This window comes from Lasioglossum baleicum, chromosome 12 (assembly GCF_051020765.1).
Source record: "Lasioglossum baleicum chromosome 12, iyLasBale1, whole genome shotgun sequence".
In the NCBI taxonomy this organism is placed as follows: Eukaryota; Metazoa; Arthropoda; class Insecta; order Hymenoptera; family Halictidae; genus Lasioglossum; species Lasioglossum baleicum.
Genome location: NC_134940.1, coordinates 3,049,442 through 3,072,604, shown reverse-complemented (window position 1 = coordinate 3,072,604; position 23,163 = coordinate 3,049,442). Strand labels below are relative to the sequence as shown.

The window sequence follows — 23,163 nt, the reverse complement described above, 5'->3', positions numbered from 1 at the left end:
GCACCGTGGCTGATAACAGTTTATTGTATGTAATTGATTATCTTTAATTATTACCACGAATGATAAAGTGTTCCTGTACCTAATTAATTAATAATGATTATTATTGTATATCAAAAGTATTGAGAATAATAATGCCATTTTCACTGGATTATATGAAATCTATTGTACTCTATTACTTTGGGAAATCACACCTGTGTCTCATATATGTATACTGTTCGATTCATTTTGTGAATGTTGACTGTTTCGTTCTAGGTAGTTAAATAAATTATTGTCTGGGATTCCAGAAGGAGAATACAATAATGGAAATTTGAAATATATACGGAAGAGAAGATTCACGTTGATTATATTTCCTTTCTCATGTCATCTATCCTGTTATTTCATTTTATTATATGTTAAACACAAGTGGTGTAAGCGATTTAAAAGAGCCTAGAGGCTTTTCAACATTTTTTCTGGTCATTATGTTAAAATAAACAATTGTGTCACTTATCGGTTCCAATTACTGTAAGCATATTGTTTCGAAGAGATAATTTTGATGTAGTGTCGACCGAAAGAATATTAGTGCTAAGTATACACACGCGATGACTGTACATTATTTCAAGTAGACTGATTAATTGACGAGCAAGATTATTTTGTTGAAATTATAGATATAGAGGAACTTATTCAAAATATTGTTTACGTTACTAAATATGATTTTATAGATGGTGTTATCTTCTTATATTTATACGTGTGGCAATAATCTGAAGAAGTAATTTATTCAAATTCCGTTGTTTTATCTACGTTTCAGGGTTTTTAATTTCCCTTTTAGATCCCGTGGACATACGCATGTGCAACTTACAACAGCTTACGGCTCTCGCATCTTTCCTGAAATTTTATGTAAATATGTAAATAGGACACGAAGGATCAGTGGGACACGAAACCTTGTTGTTCTCTGAATTCAAGCCTGCGTCCGTCGAAGGACTTTATCGCGGTACGAACTGATAATAATATACACAAGTAACAATAATTTATATTGAAATCCTGTACATGTATTTGTTAATAGTTTTCATTAATTATAGATTCTTTCGCTAACGTCAACGTTGAACACTTTCTACAACTATTTTGTAGCTCTGAAACTGTTATATGTCTGTTTAAATACCATTCAACATTATATTGATCTTTCAGACACGTTTAAATTCTCAGCAAATACCAGTCGTAATCCCAAAAATGACAAGGAAGAACGGACGATAACGATTTTTCAAAGGAAATCACCGAGCGGAGATAAAACTCGAGATAAAAATTGAATCAACATAAAAAATCGTGTTTTCAAACGAGTCCGCATTAGTCTAATCGTTTATCTCGCCCTTGTTACATCTGATCGTGCAATATCTCGACTTAGAAACAATATTTAACTTTTAATTACTCGCATATACAGTATATATACTTATCTCAAAACTTAGTAGTTGCTTTATTGAATAAAAATTGATGTATATTGGAGTCATATAAAGCTCGAGTACGCACGAGCAGAGGTAATCGTCTTAGAAACTTTGAAACATGCTGATAACAAGCAAATTCAATTTTCTTCCGTCCCTCCAGCAACAATGACTGCGACTAAATGTTTTAATCCCATCAATTGTTACATAGATAACCATCGAGGCGCGAAACATCATCCGCGATGTTCCGAAGGGATTAAGAATAGATCAAAGATTCGATCTATTATCACCGCTGCGCACGGGTCGTTTTCAAAAAGATAACAAAACTTATTTTTAGTGGATGAGAAGTCGATTGATCAGGTTTTTTTTATAAACCAGTAAAAAATGTCGATTATCCTAAACAAGTTTGAAATGCGCATTCGATCTTCGCGAGAACCGACGAGATGTATGTGGTATGTACAAGGATTTGCCTTATTTACATGGTGCATGGACTGATCAATCAACGCAGCTCGTCAACAATCAGTAGCGAATATTCTTAGTGAAACAGTTTAAAAATAGAATCTACCAACCCGCGTTTCTTCTAGTTAAAAAATGTTTAACTTCCTTTCGATGAAGAAGAAGAAGAAATGTTTAACTTCTTTTCAATGAAGACGAAGGAACGTTTAACTTTTCCTTTCAATGAAGACGAAGAATCGTTTAACTTCCTTTTAACGAAGAAGAAGAAATAATGTTTAACCTCCTTCAATGAAGAAGAAGAAATAATGTTGAACTTCCTTCAATGAAAACTAGGAGCAAGAAAATAGCAGTGCAAATGTGAGTATTCAACAAACGTCGCGATTGATATATACAATGCATATAAATTTTTACTCAAGAACAATAAACTGGTAGTATAACAGAGTTCGTATAATATTTATTTTCTTCCTGTTGCGCTCGCGAACAGAGTTCACCTTTGGTACATCAGTCGTATTTAGACACAAACATCGACACGATATGTATACGTACGTTCTATTATCGATATAAACCTAATCAGAAAATTAGGAATTTTCAGAGTGATCGTCAAGGAAGAAAAACGAAAAGAAAGGATCGTGTTTCATCGATCCTCGTGAATTTTCTTCGAAAGGGAAAAAAGAATAACCGGTCCGAACAGGCCTGATGCAGAGTCCTTACGGCTCCGATTGGATTGTTCTCCAGTGACGTTATACATTGCCTGAAAGACGCCAGAAGGAGAAGGGGAGAAGAAGTTACGGCACAAACTGTCGAAGAACCACGACACATTTAAATGGTCGGCCGCGTGTTGCCGCGGATTCAGTCGTCAGCCTCACAAAACCGGATTGAATTTCGTGTTTTTCGCTCGCGCACAGCATTTCGCGTTTATCGCGGTTTTCCCTCGGATTTCTTTTTTCACGGAAAAGTGTGACGGAACGATACCGATCGCTCTTCGGCCGCGCGTTGTTCTTCGTCCCGGTGGTCGTCGCACGGAAATCGAGCCGAGCGAGGAAGTTCGTGGTCGAAAAATCACTTGATCACGATCCGTTCGCAACGACTTTAAACGTATCATTCTCGATTTCCACGGGGATAGGATGTGTCGCGGATGCAAGACCAAGTAACTTCCGGTTCCTGTCACTGTAGGGGACTTCGAACGACGATCGACTTGGTCTACCTCGGCCAACTTTCAAGCAGCACCGGTCACTTGCGATTACCTTGAACATTTAGGTGAGTGTCTCGTTCCATTCTTCAGCACTGAACATTTTAGAACAATTTCTCCGAGCGCCGAAAACACTTTTCTCCCTGTAGAAACTTTCTGAACATTTTAGAACAATTTCTCCGAGCGCTGAACACACTTCTCTCCCTGTAGAGACTTCCTGAACATTTTAGAACAACTTCTCCGAGCGCCGAAAACACTTATCTCCCTGTAGAGACTTCCTGAACATTTTAGAACAGTTTCTCCGAGCGCTGAACTCACTTCTCTCCCCTAGAACAATGTGCAGCGACTCGCCGATCTCGTCTCGAAACTTGCCGAACATTTTAGAACAATTTCTCCGAGCGCCGAAAGCACTTATCTCCCTGTAGAGACTTCCTGAACATTTTAGAACAATTTTCGAGAAATGTACGAGACATCATGTCGCGGGTAAATCAACGCTTCTTTGATTGTTTACTCCCTGAATAAAGTAGCGCGTGTCGGATCACGAGTGACGACGGACAAAGCCGATAATTTACTTTGTCAGAAACTTCTGCTCGCATGTAAATTTATGCAGCAGTTGGATCTAATTACCGAATACCAAGAAGCAACGAATTAGCTAATTTCGAATACATATATTTGACTTCGGATAATTTTCGTGTATTTAGAGCGATAATCGAACAATTAGCGTTGTCAGAAGAATTTGCATAACTCGTATGCAGAGCGTCTATCGCATTCAGTACGAGGCTCATTCAACTGTGAAAAGCATGCGACACCGTGAAAAGAATAGACGCGAGGAATAATTTGTTTAATCGAGACGGTTTGTTACCGAGAAATAACGAATTCCTCGAATATGTAGACGCAGATGAAAAAGTTATATCAGCGACGTGGAGAATATATTGTTTTACTGTAATGTTGATCAGACAGCGGTGTATGTTGGCGCTGTTGATGGCTCGTAGAGAAGATCTGATGAATCACATGATGTCTGAGAAGGCAAATATTGAATGTTACCGTATCACGATCAATTCAATTGATTATCTTTAGCGAATGTCGCTTCCTTAACGACGCGGGTTCAACTATTACTTTACTTTGCCCACGGGTAAATACTGTCGGACCGCACGTCTGCCAGTGTGTTTGTTTCACTGAACAATGGTCACTCCCTATTAGCCTTGCTGAAATTGCTCGAAAAGTCTGGGGCCGGGTCTTAATCAGTTAGAGTTAGAGCACGCGCCATTCAATGAATCAGATTACGATAGTTGTGGCACGCAATACAGTCACGTGCCTATAAATTGAGTCTGTAAACACACGGACCCTCGAGAAAGTTAATAGACCCGGCCGATCGGAGAGACTCTTAAAAGTAAACGATTCTTTCGATAACGTCTCCCTTTTCGAGCAGACAAGTAGAATAAACAAATTCGATTAGCACAAATCGGCGAACATTCGGAAACGTCGCCGCTGAAGTTGATCATACAGTAGGTGTACAAAGTATTCTCAAAATTGGACCCGACAACTTTGAGTTTGCTAGCTAATGTGCAAATAATTCCTTTTTTTATTGTTGTTGGTCGCAATTGCGAAGGAAAAAGTTTTCTTGAACTGTACGTGTATAATTTAGTTCAAGTACAATGCGTTTCGCGATTCGTGGCCCTTTCTGTATAATTTACATAGATCGTTACATACATCGTTCCATTAGAACTCTTGGGCAAGATATTCACCCGTATTCTTTATCCAGGATTTTCTTAAGTTGTAGTTTGTAAAGATGAAATTGTAAAGATGAATCTGGTTATCGCAGGATTTTCCGTGCAACGGAACGAGTTCGAGAAGAATTGTTTGAGAAACGGGAGACATTCGATGGTTTTATGCGATTATTTTCTGCCGATAAGAGACATGCCATCGCAGCCATCAAGATGCAAACCAGTAATAGAGAGAACAACTGTATATCCGATAGTGTTCTTTCTATTGCAAATAAGCTACAATTTCATCGCGTGGTTGCCGCGCGCGTCCTTTGAATGATAGAGAGATGCACGCGCTTTACAATAGAAGTTAATATGCCTTGTTCTGCGGCACGTGCGCTTCAACGTCTTACTTAAAGGCTCCGTTCCAAGCGATTAAGAGCTGTTCGAAATATTGCGGTGTACATACACGCGGAGGAATTAAGCAGTCTCTCCTTCAATATTCCAGTCTAGGTTACGTGCTCTAAATTCCTCGATAATGACGCGCAGGTGGAATTCATGCAAACTTTGTTATCTCTTCGTGATCATCGTGTGATTATGAAGAAGAAAGTTTAAGTTATCCGAATTCTGTAACAACGCTCCGCGCAAATCCGCTTTATTTTGTTTCTATACACCCTCGAGCGGTGACTCGGAGTCGCCACTAAAAATTGCTCCCCCATTATTCAAAATATTGTTGACATTATTAAATATGTTCGTATCTAATCAATTACTAAATTTTTCACGGGGTAGACTCGTCTCCAGGATTGCAAGAGTGCGGGATGCGCCTTCTCATTGCTTAATAATACAAAGATGGGGTTTTTCAGTAGTCAAATCCTAGATAAATGATCAATCTAAGCCGCAATCGCTCTCAACAGTCCTATTTTTACGTTTACGAGGCGTAATTTGCATTATTCGGTAGCGTGCAGCTATCGCAGCTTTAAGAAAACAGCTACAATCGCAGCGGAATGCGCCTTCTCATTTCTTAATAATACAAAGATGGGGTTTTTCAGTAGTCGAAAGCGCTAGATAAATGATCAATCTAAGCCGCAATCGCCCTCAACAGTCCTATTTTTATGTTTACGAGGCGTAATTTGCATTATTCGACAGCGTGTAGCTATCGCAGCTTTAAGAAAATAGCTACAATCGCAGCTGTATGCTTCCGAATAATGCAAATTACCACTCGTAAAGGAGTTTACTAGATTGATCGTTTATCTATCACTTTTGGCTACTGAAAAAAACCCATCTTTTAGGTGAGAAAAACGAGTCTACCCTCTTAACCCTTTGCACTCGAGCGGTGACTCAGAGTCGCCACTAAAAAAGTATTGTATCAGGTATTATATCAATTTTATATTCATACAAAGAACAAAATTAATATAGAATGCAGTTATTCTAGGTTGGAAGAAATGTTTAATTTTCCAGCTAAAATTGCTCCGAGTGCAAAGAGTTGATATAAAAGAGATTTTCCCATTTTTGCAAGGTATTCGATCAGAACGTTTGTTGTCGATTCGAAGGGTTGAATCATCGACGAGATTGCATCCGAAGGTTTTATCATGGATCATCTGAAATAGTCTGGGCGCATCATCATTGTCATTTGAACGTCGTGCTTCCACGAGTAGTTAGATGTTAGATGTTCTAAATTCCTCCTTTGATTGTGATGCCTGACACAGTTTCATGTAAATTGGAGTTTAGGATATTGAAAAGCCTCGGTAAGGACGTCTACGAACAATCGAGAAGATTGTGTTATCCTTTCATGGTCAGCTCTAGGCTAGCTCTTGGCCAGGTCTCGGCCACAACTGAGTTAGGAGCTCTAATCCCATGATTAGAGTGCCCGTCGAATTAAAACTCTGTTATCCTTTCATGATTAGCAGAATCCGAATCACGAAATCATTCACTATTTGCTAACATATATCCTGCTCCGCCTGTTCTCGAGTTTTTCACTTCTTTGTGAACATTTCTTGTATCATTGTTCTTTTAATCAAGCTGGATACATAATAAAATTATACCGAGATTAAATCAAAGACACGCATCACTGATCACTCTCTTTCACTCCCTTGTTTCACCTTGCAGCTTGCAACTAAAGGAAATGAATAATAAGTATATGAGGTTGTATCTAGAAATACTACAATTTTCATTTTTATCCTTTATCTTTCATTTTCAATTATGATGGTACAAAAAAGTATGCAATTTGAACAGCATCAAAAGAACGAACACACAGCTGAGAGAATATGTTTGGTTCGAATCCGTGATCGATGAAAAATTTATTCGTACGGAATATGCGATATGTTCGCCGTTTGATGCAATTTTAAACGCGCGTGCGATATATTTTATACGAGCACAACTGGATACTGCCGTCAAAAAACGACACGCGTTGCTCGAACAATGAAGCCGACGACACAATAGACTTCGAATGTATTAAACGATACTAATTACTTTCATGTGATAGCTCTCGACGACGCTTAACTTAATAATTTCGGATTTAAAAGCAATAAGAACTGCATCGAGATAGTAGATCGCGAGCTTAGATAAACGTGATGCTTTCGCAACGAGCGATTCCAATTATATTAGTTAGACAATTGCTGATTTTCTGAGTGATCTACAGTCGCTGTACAAACGTATTCGCACACCTTTTAAAAATCTTTGAACTTTCCTATAAATGCGTAAAGATCGTCTACTTCTGATTGTGAGTTAACGACTTCGTTAGAAGGGACGTCGTTCGCACAAAGTGTTCAGCCGAAATTAATCTGGTTCTCGAACTCCTGAAGAGCGTGACACAGTTTGCAGAACTGTTAGAAAAAAGATGGTTGTCCCGAAGACTGTGTGCGCAGAAGAATTTCCACCTGACAGTCCGCTTCATATCGCGTATCGGCAGGTTTTTCATAATCATCGCAGGTGCCTCTATATTTCTAATTTCAAGGTAATGGTAGCAGTTCCAGTATCGGCAGGCTGATTAGAATACGGCATAATTCGTTGGTTGAGATAATACTGTAGTGTATATACACGTTCGTGAACGATACATCGGACACGGTAGAGTTGTTCGAGTGTGTCGAAGTGGATTTACATAAAAAACAATGTTAATTCGAATAGAATTTATGGGGGGATTGCGATCCGAGAGAAGCCAGTGCCAACACGAGGTCCGATAAAGGGGAACCGCGTGACCGATGAAGGAGGTTGATTCAGAAGCACGTGAGCGGCACGGAATGACCGGTTGCACGAGCGAATCATGTGACACGCCCGCAATAATGCAGCTTTTTTCTTGTTTTCCCCTCTGGTTCTTGTTCCATTCAGCTGATCAATCTCCACAGAAGTTACAAGCAAATGTAATGATGCTGGCGGCCAGCCGGGGATTCCAAGATTGGGATCAACGAGCTTGCATCACGAGATATATATACCTATAATCACAATAATCGTCGAACAATTAAACAATACCCACAACCACTGCGCACAGTTTTACGTGGAGCATGTTAATGATGTTTCGATTCATCGCGTGCTCTTCCCAGACGGGCAGCCATCAACAACCATCGTTTTACAACCTTCTGGAAAATTTTAAAAATACGTTTTGCAGAAAGTTTCATCGAAATCGAATACGATACGAGAAAAATCGTGGAAAAACTGCAATTTTCAACATCTTTAAACGTTCGTAGCTGATCGCAACGTCGACCGATCTTGATGAATAGAATATGTTTAATCGACACAGATCTACGATACGTATTCTTTAAATTTTTAATATAAGCTCACGTAAAAAGGTTGCGAAATACATCTTTCAGTATTTTCTCTGGAACTCCGACAACTTGGAATTTTTCCCAAAAATTTTGTTCGCGTTGTGTAGCACACGAATTGTTCTAACTTCTGAAAAAAGTTAGTTAGACTATTACATAGTGGGAGTCACTGTATGTACTTCCCGGTCGAAAAATATTTCATGGTTTAAAGATAAATTAAAGTGTATCCTTATCAAGATCGTGTATAAAGAAACGAAGAGAAATTATATACAGGGTGTCCCACTGTATCGAGAACGGCAGAATATCTCGGAAGACAGTGTCGTTATCAAAAAAGTGTTCCTACAAAAGTTGTTTGGTATTACGGGCTACGTTACGTGGTATTAATTGTTTTGTTGTGGGTGGAGTGGTGGAGGACATTTCAAGGTCACCTTGATTTTTTTAAATGGAATACTATATTTTTTTCTTTAGAAAATAATTGCGGGTAGTGAGACGAATCCAAAGATGTGCTACACGATATTATTCTGATTTTGATGAAGGTGAAAAAAGCTTGTGTTTACATCCTGGATCGGTCGTCGGCCAACAGCCAGCAGCCGCTGCTAAGTGGCGTCGAATACGTCGGTATTAAATTACTGCGATAGGACTGCGATAGGTTTGTGGGAATCTGCTTGAAAAACAGATTGCAGTCGCGAAAAAGCACAAAAAAATAAAATAAAAAAAATTTTTTTTTTAAATTAGCAAAAAAAATTTTTTTTTTAACTAGCAAAAAAAAAATTAGCACATCTTTGGATTCGTCTCACTACCCGCTATTATTTTATAAAGAAAAAAATATAGTATTCCATTTAAAAAAATCAAGGTGACCTTGAAATGTCCTCCACCACTCCGCCCACAACAAAACAATTAATACCACGTAACGTAGCCCGTAATACCAAACAACTTTTGTAGGAACACTTTTTTGATAACGACACTGTCTTCCGAGATATTCTGCCGTTCTCGATACAGTGGGACACCCTGTATAATATCCTGGAAATTTCCTGATCCGGCAATATAATCGTCGAATTTTTAAGGAAACAGTTGGAAAGATTTCTCTTCGCTTTACTATATATTGACAGTAAATAAAGTTCCAGCTGCTCGTTTACAACACAGATCCTAACAATGTCTCGCAATCTAGCCGCTTCATTTGCGATAAGCTTTGCTTCATTTGCAATTAACTGTTTTGTTGGAATGCTATAAATATTATGCACAAAACAGCCGCAGGCTTCGAAAGATCGGGTTACTCAGCACGTTTCTGCAATTTTCGTTGGAAAACGACAATGTATGCACCTCAACAAACAACGATTATATATATTTTCCACGTTCTCCAATACGCCATCTTTAAAAGCGAAAAGATGGACGCGGGGAGATGCTGCGAACATAAACCATGCTAACTAGCATTGAAAAAGAATACTGATCTACTACGTTGGTAGATGCAACATCTCCGTATCATGATGTAAGATTATGTTATGTATGCAGATGTTATAAAAAATGATTACTGCAACCTCTAACGAACATGGTATATTATCTCGAAGAGAATTATTAATTATTAATTGCAGACATATCCTGAGCACATATAAAGCAGATTCGTTGAAGGATGAAAATCATTATGTAAGTCTCGCGATCACGGGTTTCTATCGGTCAAATATTTGTTACAATTAAGTTATCAACTTCTCAGGAATCCGAGCAAACCGGCTATCAAACCCGACAAACGAGCCACCCACCTAATAAACATAATTTACCATTAGCCAGGCAGTCTGGTCGTGTTTCTTAATTAGTCCAAGACATACCGCAGAGAAAAAAAAGGTTGCGGTGACATAACAGCCTGTGAATATTGTGAATTCTAACTACGTACTCCTATTTTCATTAGGAATACAATTTTACTTGAATTTATCACGATTTCATGGACTAGAAGACTGGGCAGGAAAGCGAGCATGATTATCCTCCGTTTGGAGGTCTCGTTGAATAAAAGTCCTCGTATCCTATGAACTCGTGATCGCTATGAACGTCGCGTACGCTTTTGCAAGGAGGAAATCTGAACTGTTTAACGTCGGATTTCTCAACGATTAATCCAATCGTTGATAATTTATCGTGAAGCCGTATTACGGTACAAATTCCTTTGTATTTCCTTTGTCCTAAGGGGAAAGTTGAAGCCAAGCTGATCGAGGAAAGTCCAAGTTTTTACGATCTCGTGCGTCAGTTTCATAATCCCAGCTCCGTTCATCTATTGGGAACCCCAGGATTACGATGTTTTAACCAGGCGCTTATACAGTATAGTCCAATATTTAACCCTTTGCACTCGAAGCAATTTCAATTCCAATATCAAGATATTTGTTTCAACCCAGATCAGTTTTGTTCTATGTAATCTATTTTACACTGTGCACATCAAATTGAACCTGCTTTTTTATATATGTATAACAGTTGAGCTTTTTACAATTTATAGAATACAGACTTTAATATAATAGTGTTAAAACTGTTTTGAATAATGGCATGGCAAGTTTTAGTGGCGCCTCAGACTCGCCATTCGAGTGCAAAGAGTTAAAAAGTTATCGTTTTTTTAGAGAGAGAGAGAGAGAGAGAGAGAGAGAGAAAGCGTCCGAATATTAATAGAAGTCACTGTGCGTATATGTTTATGTCTTTTATGTATTTATTGCGAATGTCATCATACCGAATTAGGGCAATGCACTATGTGGACATTCATCGATGACGTTCGCTCCACTATATGTCGCTTGCATACGTGCCTCCATACACGATCAACAATTTATGTGTACATACAATATGATCTGTTTAATCGAAATCGTTCGAGAAACGTCTATGCTCCATAAAAACCTAGATAGAAAGAAATGATTCGTCATAAAGTAAATCCCCGGGCGTTGTAAATATCGTTCATGCTTTAACAATAATTAACTTCGGTTACAGAATGGAGTGATGGGTTTTTAAAGTTAGAGTTCAAGCTAACGCACAGAAGTAGTCGATACAATAAATTAACAAATGTTATATTTAAATAATATAGTTATGAAGCAATTTTGCTAATTATCAAACCTAGTTTCGATCCTAGTTTGGATCCTTTTCAAGATTTATTTGAATCGCGTCTGTAAAGTAAATATGTTATAATAATTTCGAAAACTATTAAATGATTTTGTTCGATAATTAGCAAAATTGCTTCATAACTATAGTAATAAACGATCGAACTGTTGCGCCGAAAGCATTTAACATTTATTAACAGCAAATACGATCGATAGAAGAAACATATTTAATAATATTAACATTCTTAGAAGTGTTGAGAAGCTTTTACTTCGGTATTAGGATTCCAGGTTTATTAAAAATGATTTATGCGTTACTGTTTCTTCGTAGGATGAGCAAAGAGAACGGCGCGGGACCTGTAAACGAGCAAAATCGGCACGGGGTATACACGAATCATGGCTTCAACGGATTCAGAGACAGCCTGAATCTCAACAGCTCGAACGACTCGCACATTTTACGTGAATCCTACGACAGTCACCGAGAAATACAGGGTTCCTCGGATTTTATATGTAAATAATCCATTTCTTCGGTACTATATATAGTCATCGAGTAGACTGCGGATCTTTATGCATTTATAGCTTCCGAAAATTTGCAAAAAATACTACAATATACCGGGTATTTCACCTAACTTGACCACATTGAATATCTTTGTTGTTTTTAAAGATACGTCAAATGTCTGAAGGACAAAGTTGAATGGTAAAATGGGGCTCATACGATACCAACAGAATTGTTGTTTTTATGTAATCTTTTTTAAAGATATGAAGGTCACCTTCACTTTTTTTAAATGGAATGAGGTATTTTTTAATACATCAATCGATGCAGCTGGACATTCGTTATAAAAATGTACTAACCTATGTATGTCGAAAAGCTAGTGGTTCACGAGATATTTCAATTTAAATAACTCTAAAACACCATTACTGTCGACAGTAATTCATATCTCTAAAAAAATTACATAAAAACAAAAATCTTTTTTGGTATCGTATGAACCCCACTTTACCATTCAACTTTGTCCTTCAGGCATTTGATGTATCTTTAAAAACAACAAAGATATTCAAGGTGGTCAAGTTAGGTGAAATACCCTGCATAAGATTCGACAGAATTCGGTACGATTTTGATTTATTTCAGTTCTAAGAAGGCCACTACCACTGAAAATCAAATTTTATTCGATTCTACTTTCTTAAAGCTCGTCGACAAAAATTGCAAATTGCATAAACATCCGCAGTAAATCGTGTTGCCGACTGTTGTTCGCATTTCGCGTCTCTTGTTCGTGTTACGTATATGTAGAACTGAACTTTGACGTTAAGTGACAAGACGGTTCTTCATTGAATTAAAAAACGTTTGAGCAATTGGCCTTACTTAATTTATTTACGATCTATATAGAATTCGACGTTACATGGAACAAGCTCTCAATAAAATTGTTTTTTTTTCTTTTATAGTAGTGGGAGAGCCAGGGGATGAAGAAGTGATCGAGAACAAGACCAGCCTATTCAATTCGGCGGTGCAGTGCACCACGCGTCGATTAAAATCGGCTTGTACAAGAAAAACCATTCACAAAAGGCTACCAATTTTAAACTGGTTACCGAGATACAATAGTCAAGATATAATCGGTGATCTTGTCGCTGGCATCACCGTCGGACTGACTGTGATCCCACAATCTCTAGCTTATGCTAACGTGGCGAACCTACCCCCACAGGTTTGTCAATTTCACGAAATACACTCCTCAAAAGAATTAAGGGATCACTTGTGCGAACCCGAAAAATTGCTCCCACTTTACCTGATCATAACTCCATCAAAATTATGGGAGCAATTTTTCGGGTTCGCACAAGTGATCCCTTAATTCTTTTGAGGAGTGTAAAACATTTCAGAACAATTATTCGATTACACAGAAGAATTTGTTTCAGTATGGACTATACGGTAGCTTCTTAGGCTGTTTTATATATATTATATTTGGATCCTGTAAAGACACACCCTTCGGGCCAACTGCAATTATTTCATTGCTTACTTACCAAACTGTGTCTCACCTTGATACGCCGTTACCACATGCGATATTACTCTGCTTCTTAGCCGGTGTGATAGAGTTAATAATGGGGATATTTGGTCTTGGTGAGTACGTGTAATTAATCTCACTGGTATGCCTTGAATTTAAGGCTTGCAGTTCCGTATTTCTTGAGGAGGTACAGTCTCGTTTCCATTAACGTTCCACGTTCTCGTACTAAAGTTTATAAAACGCATCTACCTCGCGGGATTGCAGACCCTACTAGAATTCGTTTAATTAATTCGAATTGTCATGCTGATTCTAGGATTTTTAATTGATTTTGTGTCTGGGCCAGTGAGCTCAGGCTTCACATCCGCTGTAGCACTGATCATTGTTACTTCGCAAATCAAAGACATTCTCGGCATCCCCGCGAAAGGAGCTCAGTTTGTTGAAATGTGGAAAAGTATTGGTGGACAGCTGCACAAAACATCTGTTTGGGATGCTGCACTTGGAGCAACCTGCATAGTACTTCTCCTCCTCCTTAGAGTAAGCGTATAATCATTTCATATGTTATCAAAAGACAGCGCATTTTATGAAATGAACTTTATATTTTGCCTTGTACTATTCTATCGCAGCTTTTAGCCTCATATAAAATAGGACCCAAAGATGAAGAACCGCAAACGTCGAAGTATCGTATTCTGAATAAAATTATCTGGCTGATTGGTACATCGCGGAACGCGCTTCTGGTGATAATTTGCGGCGTTTTGGGATACAGTTTCAGCGATGAGTCTCCCTTCAGAGTGGTTGGTAAGAGAATAGCCGGTAGCATTAATTCTCTAAAAAGAAAAAAAAAGTTAATTTAATTTCACGTGAATATGTTTTGATAGGACACATACCGGGGGGTATGCCCACTGTACAATTACCACCATTCTCGTATACCAACAGTAACAATACAACGGTGACCTTTGTCGAGATGATTTCCAATTTGGGAAGCGGTATTCTAGTTTTACCTCTGATTTCGTTAATGGAGGACATTGCTATTTGCAAAGCATTCTGTAAGTTTCTCTTCTAGAAGAAGAACATACATACGCGCTTATCATTAACACATGTTATCATATAATCGTATCATTTATTCTAGCAACTGGAAAATCAGTTGATGCAACGCAGGAGCTAATTGCCATTGGAATCGCAAACATTAGCAACTCGTTTGTTCAAGCTTTTCCTGGTTCAGGATCTCTTAGCAGAAGCGCAGTGAACAATGCTTCTGGAGTTAGGACTCCGATGGGCGGCCTTTACACGGGTAATTCAATAATTCATCGATCTAGACTGGAATTCCAAGAAGAAATGCGTTCTCCTCTTCATAAAAGCAGCTTTCTAACGTGTTCCTTCCATTGTAGGTACTCTAGTAATATTAGCCCTCCTATTCCTCACACCATACTTCAGCTACATACCGAAAGCCACGTTAGCTGCCATCATCATAGCTGCTGTAATATTTATGGTGGAAGTGAAAGTTGTGAAGCCCATGTGGAGAACGAAGAGTATGTTCCGAAACACAGATTTCTTACGAATGAAACTCCGATGAAACTTTCTTCTCATATCGTTATTGCCTTCGCAGAGTCGGATTTAATCCCAGGCGTAGCAACGTTCGTCGCATGTTTATTATTGCAACTGGAGATTGGGATTCTATGCGGCATTGGAATCAATATAATGTTCATTCTCTATCATGCAGCTCGACCGAAGATATCAGTGGAGAAACTTATAGTACGTGTCACGAACGTTTCTGTCAAATTTCAATGTACAGGGTGGTCCCGATCTCCTTTATTTTTCATGGCGTAACGAATGCTTTTGAATACATTTGTCATGTCATCGCAAATAAAGGAGACATCAGATGATTGCAACAGTTTTATTAATCAATAGATCTTTATGCGTTTATAGCAAAGTTGAGTAGATGAAATTCAAGATCATTGAACAATTTTCAAAATTCACGATGTCGATATATGATTTCTCCTCTATTAAAGTCATCAAGGAAAGAAATAACATTCGATTTGACTTCTATTCCTTGCAATCGATGCAGACCATTTTTATTTTGCATAAAGATACGCAGTCTATTAATCAATTTTAGTCGCCACTATTTTCCACAATTGTATCCGAACATTTTACAACCTGATTTCCTTTATCGTAAAAGTTACATGTCCAATTTCAAAAAAGGTGGCGAGATAAATCGAGTACGAACTTTTGCAATCATCCAATATTGACGTACCTACATTTATGCTGTCTCACGTGTTACAGACCCGACATGGCATCCAGTATCTCATGTTAACGCCCGATCGGTGTCTAATTTTCCCATCGGTGGATTACGTACGGAATCTAGTAACGAAATATAGTCAGCGCAGCGGAGACATTTCTACGCCAGTCGTGATCGACTGTACACACATTTACGGAGCAGATTTTACTGCAGCCACAGTAATCGAAACATTGACAAGAGATTTTGCGTTAAGGGGTCAGCCCCTCTTCTTTTACAATTTGAAGCCTTCCGTTTACGCGGTATTCGAGGGTGTTGCGTCGAGCGACTTTGTTGTGTATTATACTCAAGAGGCGCTGGACGGTCTCCTGAAAGATAGAGGATACTTAAAGCAAGCTAAATAGAATAAGCTATTTATACAAGTACGTTATACTTGCTTCGAACTGAACTTACCACAGTATCGTGTATCGGTGGTAAACCGCCACTTCGTCGAAAGTTGTTAAACAACGTCTTTCTTATTTACTGGACTGCGGATCTTTATGCATTCACAAAGAAATTGATTGGCTAAGAAATTTAAGAACGTTGTAACGTTGTTTTTAATGTAATTTTTCTTCCTGCTTCCCGCGATCAATGCAGAATACTTTTATATTGCGTAAAGATCCACGGTCTACTTATTACCTTTGATTCTAGAGGTATCCGAAGACAAACACTTCTAGATTCTCAATTCGCATAGCCATTGAGTTTCGCAGAAGTAGGTCCAGCATCGTTGTATTTTATATTTAAAAAAAGAAACAAAGAACATTGCAATCAATGCAATGGATATTCATGTAATATGTATTATAAACATCGCGTTGTCAATCGATTTTGTTATACATTTATCATTCATCGTAGAAGATCGTCAGTAACAAGATGTACTACTTATTGTTAGTAAAACTTTCCAACAATTGTAATTCTCAATTCAATTTTATTAATGTTACGTTGTTCTTTGTATACTGTGATGCGCGTGAAATAAATTATATAATGAATTATTTTAAATACTAAAATAAAAACTATCGATTAGAAGTAGGTTTATGTTAAACCATTGTACTTTGTGTGATAAGCTTAACGATTAAAAGTATTACTCGAGATATAAGGGAATAGAAAGAAACAATTTCAGACTCACAAACATACTGTAAATAGTTTATTAATAAAGCAAACAAGAATGAGATCTTATTCGTTTTCTTGAGAACGTAATCTTGCGCTGGCATTGGTTACTCGAATGGAAAGTTGCTGAGCACGTTCAACGATAGTTTTGCGTTTTTTACTGCTCACTCCGTGAGCGATCTCGGCACAGAATTTCCTATTTTGCATCATTAGAACCTCTAATTCCTGTAAACGCGCAAGACGATCTCATTGTAGTTACGTGACACTAGAAGCAACCACGCTTTACTAATTACTAGATTATTATATATGTATATTGCGAAAAAAGCTTTCGAAACAGTATCAGGATTTATTTCATTGTTATTCAGCTTTCTGTATGCATATAAACGATGAATATGAAACTCGTATTTAAACGAGATTATATTAAATTCAGCACAAGATATTAGAAGTTTTCCAAGAATGCTGAACAAAGATATTAGAAGTTTTCCAAGAATGTTGAATTTGTTATTCTTACCTTAACATTGTGTACCAGAACTTTCCTGAAACCAGTCGGCAGCATATGACGTGTTTTCTTGTTACTTCCGTAACCAATATTGGGCATCAAATATTGACCCTTGAAACGTCTGCGAACTCTGTTGTCGATTCCTTTCGGTTTACGCCAGTTTCTCTGAAAAATTGTTTTGTTACTTTGTTATTGAATTGAATGCTATCCAAGGATACAAAACGATAATTACAATATTTAGAAATATGATTATGAAAAATCTACAGTAAATATTGTCGCGTGGGCGACCACGTAGCTTGGGCAAATAACTTCTACAATAAAAGTAGACTATTATAAGAAAACCGTAATCAATTTATTAGGCGAGGAGAAGCAGTTATCTGTCGACACATCCAGTCCAATGTATCGATAACATAATATATGTGGTTGTCAGGAAGAACGCCGCATTATTTTATTATTATTATTTTGGAGCCTCTCGAATTTGTTTTTATAACTTTTTTTCTGGTAAATACGTAAATCATATACGATAAAGCTCAATTAATACGTGAACTTGAATTTTTGGAAATTGTGACATGCGGCGTTTTTCCTGGCAACCAGAGATATCGACACTCGTAACAATATATTATAGAAAATCTTATTAAATATTATATAAAGTACCTTTAGTTTACTGTATCGATCACTTTGATGGCGAATGAACTTTTTAGTTCTCTTCTTAATAATTGTGGGCCTGTACACCGGTCGGATAGCCATTTTGACTTTTGTTGGATGGTACAAATCTGAAATATAAAAGTCATAAATACAATGTACACCGGTCAAACACACAAGCCTGAAAGACACACAGTGTATGACAACATTGCACGTCCGTATCGCATGTTGTTTTATCAACGTTACGCTCTGCAATATTACATTATTTTCAAAAATATTGTATCACTCAGTCTCTTTCATTCCCCTAAAGCAAGATGTTACATATATATTTTTCGCTTTTCACACGATTTTACGGAAAATTACGGATTTTCAAAAACATCACGTACCGTTCCTCGTTATGCACCAGGCAGAAAAGGTTAGGTCGAACCAGAAGTAACAATACGCTGTGGATTTAAAACGATCAGATCGCCATCTAGAGACTAATTCGTGTTATTATTGGTGGTTGAACCGGAATTGGCGCGCTCTGATTGGTCCGTGGTTTTCGTTGATAACTCCTTAGACCATAGACCATATATACTTGTAGACCCGATTCATGATCTCTCATAGCCTCTCTGGTGACATGTGGTCCACCAATTGAAAGTTAAAGCATGACTAGTGTCTTTCTTGCATTTTCAGTAGCATGGACAAGTTTTTGCAACAAGAATATATACACGTATGCATGTGTGCATATGGCATATGTAAATATTTCAATGTTTATGGAACCAAAATTTAATTAAATCGTAAGAACGATTTAAACGAGAATGTCAATGAGAAACAACAGATGTATAATTTTGAACGAGTGATGAAACTACGAAAGACTGTGTCGAATATTAAACGTAAGTTCAACATAAATAGAACAAATTTTTCATAATGAAAAGAAAATGTTCAACATTTATATAGTTAGAACTTCTGTAGAATGATAAAAATAGTCAATAAATTTGATAATAAATTCAGAAAAGATCGTTCTTGGTAATTAAGTTTTGCCCGAAAACAAAATTTCATTGTAATTAATTTCTATTGCATGTGTTTACTGAAATAAGTGGATGTCCATTATTATGTATTTTTTAAAGTTTAATCGATACATCTTACAAATTGATGAAGTATAATTGTTGGTAATTTCGTAGCAAAATGCCAAAAAAGCTTTGAACAAACATGTAGTTTTCAATAACTTTTTTCTTCGATTATTGTTACGATACATTTCATATTTACAATGCATTGATTTGTGCTATACATAATTTCTTCAAATTATCTCCTTCCTTCTGTAATACAGCGTATACGTGGATCTATTAATTATTTTGTACACAATAATTATATTTACGCTTCTTTATAATCAACATTTTGTGATTCCAGAGAATATTTAAGTTTTTCAATATCGTAAAACGTTATATAAAATAAGTATAGAAATGCTTAATGCATACGACAAAGATTATAGAGTTCTGGATTTGGTACGGCAACGTGAAATACAGGTAAGTTCCCTTGCATTAGATGAATATTGATTCGTTAATATTTCATTTGAATTCTTTCGATACTTTTTTAGGATTCAGCAGCGTATACAGTCTCTCAGAATTTACATGTTACAGAAAATTTGATTTCTCGATTAGGATTAGAGAAAGAATTAGTCGGGCATACGGGATGTGTAAATTGTTTAGAATGGAATGAAAGTGGACAGTAAGTATTTCTAAATAAGTCAAATAAAAAACTATTGTTCACGATATAAATAAAGAAAGAACGAAAAGAATTAATTAACTGTTGCTTTCAGAATTCTTGCCTCGGCATCTGATGATATGGACATCATCTTATGGGATCCATTTCGGTATGAAAAGAAATTAGTACTTCACACGGGTCATTATGGAAACATATTTTCCGTTAAGGTAATGCGAGAAATAGATGTAAAGCTTAATTTCCTTTAGAATAGTCATAATATTTTCAATTGTACGCATATTTTAGTTTATGCCAAAATCAAACGACAGCATACTGGTATCGGGTGCTGGAGATAGTAAGGTACGAGTTCGTGATTTAACACTTACCGAACCTATGCTTATATGCAATTGTCATACGGGCCGTGTGAAACGTATTGCTACCGCGTCTACTGTCCCTTTCTTGTTTTGGAGTGCCGCGGAAGATGGTCTTATTCTACAATATGATATTCGTGCTCCGCATACTTGCAAAAGTAACGGATCTAATACTGTATTAATAAATCTTTACAATCATGTGGGTCGATTCGCCGAAGCTAAATGTGTCACTGTGAATCCAAAACGACCAGAATTAATAGCCGTCGGAGCTAGCGATGCGTACGTACGAATGTACGATCGCAGGATGATCAAGCTTGCTCAGGTAATTACATATATCTGTGGTTGTCAGGAAGACCGCCGTGTGTCACATACTTTGCCTTAGTCACGCTAGTGCTTCAACATAGGACATTGGTTAAATTACATTATTTTTTTTAGCCTTTCGAATTTATTTTCATGACTTTTACTCTATACTATACTATTACTATAATTTACTATACTTTTACTATATTATACTTTACTATACTACAATTTTGAAATTGTGACATACAGCATTTTTCCACAGATATAATATACCACAAATCGTGATCAGTAGAGATTAGGTATAGCAAATTTTTCACCTTCACTTTTTTGCAAGTATGTACACCTATCATTTTTTTATGCCTATTACAGGATTTCGAAGCGAACTCGGTAAGTATCATAACATAAAAATAATTGCAAAAAATTTGCTATAATCACTTGAAAGATCTCTTGGAACCATGCTATACCCGATGAAAACATTTCGATCGGACTGCTAATAACAGAGTAATCTCTACAAGGTCACGATTCGTAGTTCACCCTGTACAATAAAAGCTATATGTACAATAACATAAAATAAGCTATATATTATATTTTGGACATTTCCGTAGGTGCCTATTGTCTCTACTCCACGCAGCGACTGGGAAAGAGGACACGCTTCCTTACGTCGTGCTGCTGGCGAAGGAGATCCAGATGAGAATATACCATTGGGTTGCGCTCAGTATTTTATCGCGGGTTCGTTCGTACGATCGGAGATAGCATACGCAACTCCTTTTTACTTTAATCTTCCTCTTTTATTATATGTAGCATGATTGCTTTAACAAAGACTGTTAATGTTTGATATTGAGCAGGCCATCTACAGTCTCGACAGCGTGACAATAATAGGAGTATTACTACTACATACTTAACCTTCAGCGCTGATGGAAACGAACTTCTCATTAACATGGGCGGAGAACAAATTTATTTATTTGATATCAACAATCCAAAAAATGTAAAGACATGCTTCGGTTATACTATGCATACTTATACGGGTGACTATTTCAAGCATTACTTTTCACGAACTATTAATAATGACACGAGTGAACAGTATAATTATTGAATGATATTAATTATAGGGGACTTTGGAAAGTCGTGTTACACAAGCAAAAATAATGAGGACAGTATAGCGTATGCTAAGGGAAATGTAAAAGTTCTGCCGGCTCATGTTGAAAAATTAAAATACGAAGTAAGTTGACTAATTGAATTTTTGTTAAACTAAATATGAAACAGAAAGGATCGGAATGAATATGATTTTCTTATTAGGCTAATAAGTGTTTTGAGCAACAGAACTATGTATTGGCAATTACTTTATATAATAAGGCAATTAGTTACTGTCCTACAGCAGCTGTGCTTTATGCTAATAGAGCTGCAGCGTATATGAAACGAACTTGGTACGGACTTTTCAATTATTGTATCTCTTATTCGAATAATAGATAAAAGTGTCGCGTTGCATATGGACTTATCGGAGAAGAAAAAGTAAAAGACCTACCTGACATTTTTAATATGATTTGTAGGGATGGTGATATTTACGCAGCACTTAAAGACTGTCAAACAACATTACTCCTCGATCCAGGACATGTTAAAGCACGTTTTAGGTATCAATAAATATATTAATACTATAATATCTCATTTACTGAGTAAAGTATAGAGTATTAGATGTGTGTTTCTAGACTGGCGCGTTGTCTATTTGACTTAGATCAGGCAGCAGAAGCTGATAAAGTACTTAAAGAGTTTCAACAAAAATTTCCTGAATATGCGTCCAATTCGGCGTGTAAAGCATTGAGAATGGATATAAAGGAAGCTATAGATTCTGGTATGCTTTAAGTTAACATTTTATGTCGTTATATTAGCGAGATCTTTTATTATTGTTATTATTATTATGAAATCAGGTAGAGATATTACGAATCTGCCGCTGTTTCAAATATCAGAATATGAAAAAGAATGGCGACATAATACGATCGATTACAAAATGAGATTTTGTGGACATTGTAACACCACAACCGATATAAAAGAAGCTAATTTCTTTGGAAAGTAGGCATACACATTTAACCGATAATTAATTAATCATGTTTATAATGTACAATATATTGATGATTATCAATTTTTCCTTTAAGCAATGGTCAATATATTGTAGCAGGATCAGACGATGGATCATTTTTTATTTGGGATCGTAATACTACGAATATTATTCGCGTATTAAGAGGAGACGAACGAATTGTAAATTGTCTCCAACCTCATCCGTCAACATGTTTGTTAGCTACTAGCGGTATCGATCCAGTAATCAGATTATGGAGCCCATTGCCCGAGGTAATTGCCCGTAATGATTAATTCGAAATAAAGTAATTCAATGAATAACAAACGTACAATATTCTATGCTTAATATAGGATGGTAGTGTTAACGATAGGAAAATCCAGGATTTAGAAGACGCTGCAGCCACAAATCAAATACGGATGAACATAGATCCGTTCGAAGCAATGCTCATGAATATGGGATATAGATTTCCTAGTCAACAAGCTGAACATAACGAAGACGGCAATGAACAACAAAATCAGTCAATTATGCTACCTTTGGATTGTAGACCGAGTTAAGTTTCTCAAAAGATATTGAAAAGTGGCATAAAACTGCAACTAAATATCCGAAGACTTATTCAATGCTGTATTTGTAGAATAATTAATATACTTTAATTCTAATTATCTATTTTTTTATTAATA

The 23,163-nt window shown here is 36.9% G+C and overlaps 3 protein-coding genes across 4 annotated transcripts; 2 read left to right on the top strand and 1 right to left on the bottom strand.

The window, feature by feature from the left end:
* Positions 1 to 112: 112 nt before the first annotated feature.
* Positions 113 to 16,988, top strand: Esp (Epidermal stripes and patches). The gene is made up of 11 exons (XM_076436026.1): positions 113 to 3,122; positions 11,897 to 12,075; positions 13,003 to 13,259; positions 13,468 to 13,669; positions 13,867 to 14,087; positions 14,177 to 14,348; positions 14,429 to 14,596; positions 14,680 to 14,841; positions 14,939 to 15,079; positions 15,157 to 15,302; positions 15,831 to 16,988. The coding sequence occupies exons 2-11, from the start codon at positions 11,898 to 11,900 to the stop codon at positions 16,185 to 16,187; spliced, it is 2,004 nt and encodes a 667-aa protein (XP_076292141.1). The 5' UTR covers positions 113 to 3,122; position 11,897; the 3' UTR covers positions 16,188 to 16,988.
* On the bottom strand, positions 16,951 to 18,581 carry Rpl32 (ribosomal protein L32). Its single transcript, XM_076436051.1, has 4 exons — positions 18,454 to 18,581; positions 18,080 to 18,198; positions 17,438 to 17,590; positions 16,951 to 17,151 (listed from the first exon to the last, which is right to left on the bottom strand). The coding sequence occupies exons 2-4, from the start codon at positions 18,170 to 18,172 to the stop codon at positions 16,993 to 16,995; spliced, it is 405 nt and encodes a 134-aa protein (XP_076292166.1). The 5' UTR covers positions 18,173 to 18,198; positions 18,454 to 18,581; the 3' UTR covers positions 16,951 to 16,992.
* A 163-nt stretch (positions 18,582 to 18,744) lies between these two features.
* Positions 18,745 to 23,145, top strand: LOC143214686 (WD and tetratricopeptide repeats protein 1-like). Of its 2 annotated transcripts, XM_076436027.1 has the most exons (14): positions 18,745 to 18,942; positions 19,457 to 19,572; positions 19,644 to 19,774; positions 19,866 to 19,977; positions 20,054 to 20,440; positions 21,024 to 21,147; positions 21,264 to 21,443; positions 21,528 to 21,637; positions 21,715 to 21,842; positions 21,966 to 22,046; positions 22,122 to 22,264; positions 22,341 to 22,482; positions 22,566 to 22,758; positions 22,837 to 23,145. In XM_076436027.1, the coding sequence occupies exons 2-14, from the start codon at positions 19,510 to 19,512 to the stop codon at positions 23,038 to 23,040; spliced, it is 1,998 nt and encodes a 665-aa protein (XP_076292142.1). In that variant the 5' UTR covers positions 18,745 to 18,942; positions 19,457 to 19,509; the 3' UTR covers positions 23,041 to 23,145. The 2 variants fall into 2 exon arrangements, with proteins under 2 accessions (XP_076292142.1, XP_076292143.1); XM_076436028.1 differs by lacking the exon at positions 18,745 to 18,942 and having other exon boundaries at positions 19,654 to 19,774.
* The last annotated feature ends 18 nt before the right edge of the window (positions 23,146 to 23,163 follow it).

What these genes read in the sequence shown, in the direction of transcription:
- Esp (XM_076436026.1), top strand. Translation starts at nt 11,898, where the DNA reads ATGAGCAAAGAGAACGGCGCGGGACCTGTAAACGAGCAAAATCGGCAC. An exon ending in TGCTATTTGCAAAGCATTCT is followed by an intron (nt 14,597 to 14,679) that starts GTAAGTTTCTCT and finishes CATTTATTCTAG; the next exon opens with CAACTGGAAAATCAGTTGAT. An exon ending in GCCCATGTGGAGAACGAAGA is followed by an intron (nt 15,080 to 15,156) that starts GTATGTTCCGAA and finishes TTGCCTTCGCAG; the next exon opens with AGTCGGATTTAATCCCAGGC.
- Rpl32 (XM_076436051.1), bottom strand. Translation starts at nt 18,172, where the DNA reads ATGGCTATCCGACCGGTGTACAGGCCCACAATTATTAAGAAGAGAACT. An exon ending in ATCGATACAGTAAACTAAAG is followed by an intron (nt 17,591 to 18,079) that starts GTACTTTATATA and finishes ACAATTTTTCAG; the next exon opens with AGAAACTGGCGTAAACCGAA. An exon ending in TTCTGGTACACAATGTTAAG is followed by an intron (nt 17,152 to 17,437) that starts GTAAGAATAACA and finishes GCGCGTTTACAG; the next exon opens with GAATTAGAGGTTCTAATGAT.
- LOC143214686 (XM_076436027.1), top strand. Translation starts at nt 19,510, where the DNA reads ATGCTTAATGCATACGACAAAGATTATAGAGTTCTGGATTTGGTACGG. An exon ending in TACGGCAACGTGAAATACAG is followed by an intron (nt 19,573 to 19,643) that starts GTAAGTTCCCTT and finishes ATACTTTTTTAG; the next exon opens with GATTCAGCAGCGTATACAGT. An exon ending in GGATGATCAAGCTTGCTCAG is followed by an intron (nt 20,441 to 21,023) that starts GTAATTACATAT and finishes ACATTTCCGTAG; the next exon opens with GTGCCTATTGTCTCTACTCC.